Source organism: Prionailurus viverrinus, chromosome D3 (genome assembly GCF_022837055.1).
Source record: "Prionailurus viverrinus isolate Anna chromosome D3, UM_Priviv_1.0, whole genome shotgun sequence".
Lineage (NCBI taxonomy): Eukaryota > Metazoa > Chordata > Mammalia > Carnivora > Felidae > Prionailurus > Prionailurus viverrinus.
The window spans coordinates 33,883,801-33,889,800 of record NC_062572.1 but is presented as its reverse complement, the minus strand read 5'-3'; the positions used below and the strand labels follow the sequence as shown (position 1 = coordinate 33,889,800).

Here is a 6,000-nt window from a genome sequence, read left to right as displayed (position 1 = left end):
AAAATAACCTGGGAGGCTAGAGAAGTAGGTAGAATAGAAAAACATTGTTGACATTTTATTTAGACCCTGCTTTGTTCCAGAAAGGACATGAGGCGAGAGGACTCCCAGATTAATAAGGGTATAAAGAGAAAGGCAAAAGGAGACAGTCTGTCATGAGTGCCCATCTACTCTCTCACTGCCTCCCTCCCCCCTCTATTCTTTGACTGCATTTCACATCCTGGTGACCAGAGTGCCCACTGAGGCTGCACCCTCAGGGTGGGGGTGGAAGGGACAGTTAAGAAGTAGCTTTTCAAGGCAGAGCATGGTACTCTAGGGGCTTACCAAAGTAAATGTGATTTCCCAGGGCCTCTGAAAGAGGTAACTAGCAGACTAGCATATAGGTCATGATGGTGAAGAACTATTTTGTGTTTTCACAGAGAATCATCAGTAAAGCACGAGAAACTTGGATAATCCATTAGAAAAAGCTGGTTTCAGTATTCAATGATTAACAGATATTTACTAAACTCCTACTATGTGCCCAGCAACATGTGGATCACTTTATGGTACACTGGTGAGCCAGTCTTTAAAAATGGTAGCAAACACACTAGTACCAAATACATGTATATTAACGTATATAATACATAACAAAAACCCTGTTGTTTAAAAAATATAATTAATTGTCAAATTGGCTTACATACAACACCCAGTACTCATCCCAACAAGTGCCCTCCTCAATGCCCATCACCCAGTTTCCCCTCTCTCCCACCCAAATACCCTATTTTTTGAGGAGCAATTAAAACTGAGGCAAAGAAGGTTATTTGTAACTTACTCAAATCCACATAGCATGGAAGAAATGAGGCCAATATTTTGACTTAGGAAAATCTGGCTGGCTCCAAACTTCATTCTGGTAAAAAACCACATGATTCTACCGTAAGATATCTGGAAGTTAAGCAATGAAGTTATGAAGTCTTTTTCTCTAGATGTTTAGATAGGCTGAGGTCCATAAGAGCTTATCTAAAGATGTAATTGAGCTCCTAGATTGGTCCAGGACAGACGGTAGCACGATGTGTTCAGAAAGGGGAGCTAAGAAGACACCAAAGAGAAATTTTGTAACTTCCTAATTTTGCTTGGTGTTGGAAGGGATCTCTAACGAAAACCTGCCATGAAGATCAACAAATGAATGCATTAATTTCAGAGTAAAGCATTCAGAACACAGTCTTATGTATTTTCAAAAGTCCAGCTCTGTATCTTGAAAACCATGAAAAACTGGAACAAAGAAGATGAAGCAGAGCATCCCTTTAGCTGCCCCCAAATGGCCGTTGGTGGGAGCTGGGGCAATTCTTGGCCTAGTTTTCTGAGCTGTTGGGCAAGGCTAGAGCGCAGACTAAAGCCCTATCCAGCTCTGGCTTCCTAATTCCTCTTCATGGTCTGTAATTTTCACCTCTTTACACCGTAAACCTCAAGTTTCTCTGCAAGATGTTTCAACATAAAGTGCTCACAGACAAAATCTAAAAGCATTCAATTCCATCATTAGGTTATTTGTGTGAAGAATGTCCCATCGAGGTTCTTGTACAAACTCCCATTGTTCTCCCAGACTCTGAGAAGTGGCACTCCAGAATAATTTTATATGGGTCAGCATATTTTATAAAGGGGTAGGCAGAGCAGCTTATGAAATTAAACTCCTGGAAATCACAGACACACTCTCAGGAAATGCCTTGTATTTATGTTTAGGTGGTGCCAGTGTTCAACAGCGTTAAATAATCCAAGGTCGAAAAGGTCATTCCTCATTACAGAGAAAGGCTGCTCGGTTTGGGCTCCACATGGGAATTCTGAGTTCAGACAGTTTGTAAAATTCACTGTCATCATTGTGTGTGGTTTTTAGTTGGGGTGAAGGCTTCTCGTTTGCAACGAAACATTCAGGAACACAGGCGCTTTGTGAGGGCGGGCGTCCGGGGGTGACCGAGCCGGCCGACAACCCCAGCGTCCTGTGGCTTTCCGCTGAGGGAAGAGCAACCCGTTAGCAGCTGAACGAAGAGCCTTCGGCCTGGCCTCCTCTCGAGCCACGTGCGCACGGGCCGCCCGGCGGGGGCGAGAGGGTCGGGGGCGCCCCCAACTGGCTCAGACGCGTCGGCGCCCACTGCATATCAGGTGCCCGGCTGCAGTCGTGGCCTTGGCCGCGCACGAACCCCGCCCCGGGACCTTGCTCCGGTCAGGTTCCGGGGCTTCTGTTCCTGGCCCACAGTCCCCAGCACCCACCCTTCTCGCGGTAGGAGCGCGGGGCGGGGTTCAGCGTGGAGCTGGCTGGGCTGGTCTCGGGGCGGGACCGAGAGCTGGCGGGGCGGGGTTTGACGGGGAGAGGCCGGCCTCAGGGCGGGGCCTGGCGGAGCAAGAAGCTAGACGTAAATCGAGAGGGGTGCGGCTCGGGGCCGGGGGCGGGGTTGGGGGTGGGGCCGGGGGTAGGAGGGCACGAGGCGTAGAGGAGCAGGGCTCCGCGTGGGGCCCGAATCCTTGCCGGGGGGGTGGGGCTCGGTGCTGGAGGGGTTGGGCTGGGCACCGGCAGTGGCTGAGAACAGGATGGGCAGTGGCTGAGAACAGGAGGGGGGCGGGGCTCGGCGTCGAGAGGGGAGGGGCTCGGCGCTGGGTGGGGCGGGGAGCGGGATGCGCGGCGGAGAGGGGCGGGGCTCGGGGCAGGGCCGGGGCGGGGCTCGGGACAGGGCCGGGGCGGGACGCGGGACGCGCCGCGCGGCTCCCCCGGCCGCGGCCCGCTCCCTGCCCTTCCCGCGGGCACAGCTGTGGGGCTGGCGGCGGCCGAGGCGCGGAGTGGCGGGACGAGGAGGAAGCAGTGCGGAGCCTAGTTTCGGGGCGGCGGGAGCCGGTGGGGGCCCGGCGAGGAGGGCTGGAGGTGGCGGGGCCCGGCGAGGCCACGATGAAGCCGAACGGCGAGGACGAGGAGGCGCCCGCCGGGGGCCCCTGGGAGGAGTGCTTCGAGGCGGCTGTGCAGCTGGCGCTGCGGGCGGGACAGGTGAGCGCCGCAGCCCTCCTCCCCTGCCCGGCGGGGTCCGGACGAGCACAGCCCCAGCAGGCAAGGTCGGGCCCGGCGGGGCGGCGCGCTGGCTGTAGGACGCCCACTTGGAACTTCGCAAAGTCCGAGCAGAACTCCTGTCGGACGGAAGGAGACCTTCCCTCGGGGCTCGGGAGAGCCGGGCCCGCACGGCGTGCGGCCGCGGGGCTGGGGGCAGTGGCCCGCGCGTGCGGAGTGGGTCCGGCGCCGCCGGACCGCGAGCGGTGGGCGTCTGGTATCCGCGGACCGAGGGTGCTAGGGCGCGTTTTGGTGAAAGAAGCCTTTGTGTTGGTTTACTGCACAGACCGTCCCTTTCCCTTCTCCATTCCAGGACCCGGGGGAGGTGAGCACCTTTCTCCCGTGGAGGGGGCGGCCACCTATGAAGCATCCCTGACATGGCCCCTCTCCTTTGGCCGTGTTGAGTGTCTAACTGTAGGTGACTTGACCTTTGCGTTGGAGAGAGTAGGTTAGAATATACTAACTATGCAAATTAGCCCTAGGATTTTAAAAAGCCCTCCCAGGCTTGAATGCCGCAGCTGTTTGTTTTTACGGACCTTGAATAGATCCTGTGGCCAGGACGTGGGTGTGGTTGCCTCCAGGTTTAAACCCCTGCCTCGGGAGATCTGGCTGTCTTGCTGTTTGATTGTCTTTCCTCAAGCAACCTAAATCCATACCTACTCCGACCCAACAGCGGAAAAGTGGTTCCATTCAGTGTTAGGAGGAACTTGGTAACGCTGACCAGAAAAAGGACGTAAATCAAGCACCAGAGCTGAAAAGAACCTGCTACTTGAATTTGAAAAGAGAGTGCAGCTACTCTTTTCTCACTTTCATTTTTGCGTTTCGTTCCCCACGTTTTCCTCTGTACCCGAAGCGGTGTCTGACACATTGTAGATTCGAAGTCCTTGCGCAGTGAATGAGCGCTGTTGGTTCTCCCAGGAGGGCCAGGGTCCGGGTAGACTGAGTGGGAAGGTGGCTTACTCCTGCCTGGCTTGTTAAGGTACATGACTGTGTTTTGGTAATTGGAGGGTCAAGGTGGACAGAAGTAGCAGTGTGAGCAGATTGACTTTTTATATCCAAACAGCACTTTCTTTTTCAGGTCTAGCAGTATGAAAATGCCCTGCTGGTTTTCCCTGGGTGTTAAAGTCAGGCTGTTACCAATCCTGAGTTTGAGCCGAGTTGTCACCTGCATAGTGGATAGTGCTTCACCTTGGTGTGAATCCTCTAATCCTCTTTAAAAGTTCATTTCAACACCGAGTAGACACATTTTGTGTTGGAGGGCCCTCCCTCTGTGGTTTTAAGGATGCAAGATTCAGCCTGTAGGGAAGGCATGACTTAAAAGGTGGGTTGTGGGACTTCACCCTTTGGCTCTGTCTCCTTCCTAGTGGGAAAAGAGGACCCCAAACCTTGAGTGCTACAAGGCTGAAGTTTGTAGCTGCAGGACAAACATACTTCCTGGAAAGCGCATCCACTGTGTACAGGGAGCACTTGCTTCCCCCCCCCCCCCAGGCCCCTCACTTCCTTTCCAGAATGAGCATCATCAGGATATTTAATAACTTTTAGATTCCACCGTAAAACTCTTCTCCCTTGAAGCTTTAAGGAGAAGCCAGTTTAGGATTTGGACACCACTATGTAAACCCTGGTGAGTTGTTATGGGTTTTTATGGTTTTTCAAATGTAGATCCATGAAGAAACGGAAGGGTTTTTAAAACTTTTATTTTATTTGAAGAGATGCTTATATAGAACTTGCAGTATGGTAGGCACAATTCTAAGGGTCTTATTAAGAGATATCTTAAGTTTTAATAACTTGCCAATAACAAAAAAACTTTTTTTGAGAGTGGGGGAGGGGTAAAATAAAGATTCTGCCATTAGGAGTCTGGTCAGGGAGCCCAGGATTCTGGGCTCCCTCTTGGGCATTATGTGATGCTTCCTGCCTGCCGGGCAGTGGAGGGGAGAGTGGCCGGAATGGTCTATGGCTGGAACAAACAAAAGCCACACAAGGTCATTGCAACCTATGTAAAGTGGGACAGATTGTCTTATTAATGTTCTCACAGGAATGGGGTGCTGGTTGGAGAAAATCTGGCCTTTGGCCAGATAGCCCAAAGAGGGCTGAAAAGGTAGTTAATGGTGATCCTTTTCTGAGTCCTCCTTAGCTAAAGGAGTATTTGGCACAGTTACAGTGGCCTTGTGGCCCAACATGCCCACCCCCTCACCCGTACCCGATGTTCCGCTATTTTAAGTTTGCTCCTCTCAGCTTCTCCTGAGACAGTTCTGTGTGCTGAATTCCCAAGTCTGGGCTCTATATGCTGAAATATATGCTATATATGTTCATATATGCTATATAGTTCTATATGTGCTCGGGGGTGGGGCGAGGGCCTCCCAAGAGATAAATATTGCCACCCTTCATCTTTCAGATGCTGGTTAGGGTCAGGGCAGCCCTACACACTTTGCCGCCACCTCCCTTTGCCCCACCCTAAGAGGTCTCCGCAAAAGTAACCTGCCCTGAAGTGCTGGCTGCCCTCTCCACCACGGCCTCCCAGTGTTCTGCACCGCCCATTCCTGTGATGCCCAACCACCCATGCTGGTGCCACTGCAGCCCTAGTGCCCAGCCACCTGGCTGCTGGGCTTTGGGGAGGGGAGTGACTTGAGCCCCACTGCTGTCGCCACCGCAAATACAAATAGTAATCTTCGTTGGAATGGGTGTTTGTCATCTTTGATGTGTGAGCAAAAGTATCTCAGAAAACTCCTGTAGGGGGTAGATCTAGGTTTTGTTTAGGCCTGAAACTCAGACAACTTAGGAGCCCTCTTTAAGAAAAAAATACAAAATTACAAATTCAAAATGAGGTATAAACATCGCTTAGAATAAGAAAAATCACAACAGTATAAATTCTAAGATGCTAACAAATATGACAAAATACATAAAAATAATTCTGTAGCTGCTTCTCAACCTTCTGTAATACTTTT

The 6,000-nt window shown here is 51.8% G+C and overlaps 1 protein-coding gene across 1 annotated transcript in view; it reads left to right on the top strand.

Annotated features, from left to right (window-relative positions):
* Window positions 1–2,677: 2,677 nt before the first annotated feature.
* The window catches only part of IMPA2 (inositol monophosphatase 2), a 46,464-nt gene continuing 43,141 nt past the window's right edge, over window positions 2,678–6,000 (top strand). Inside the window, exon 1 of the mRNA XM_047828631.1 lies at window positions 2,678–3,001. Within this exon, the coding sequence (XP_047684587.1) occupies window positions 2,906–3,001 (96 nt within the window). The 5' untranslated portion in view covers window positions 2,678–2,905. The remainder of the gene's footprint in view (window positions 3,002–6,000) is intronic.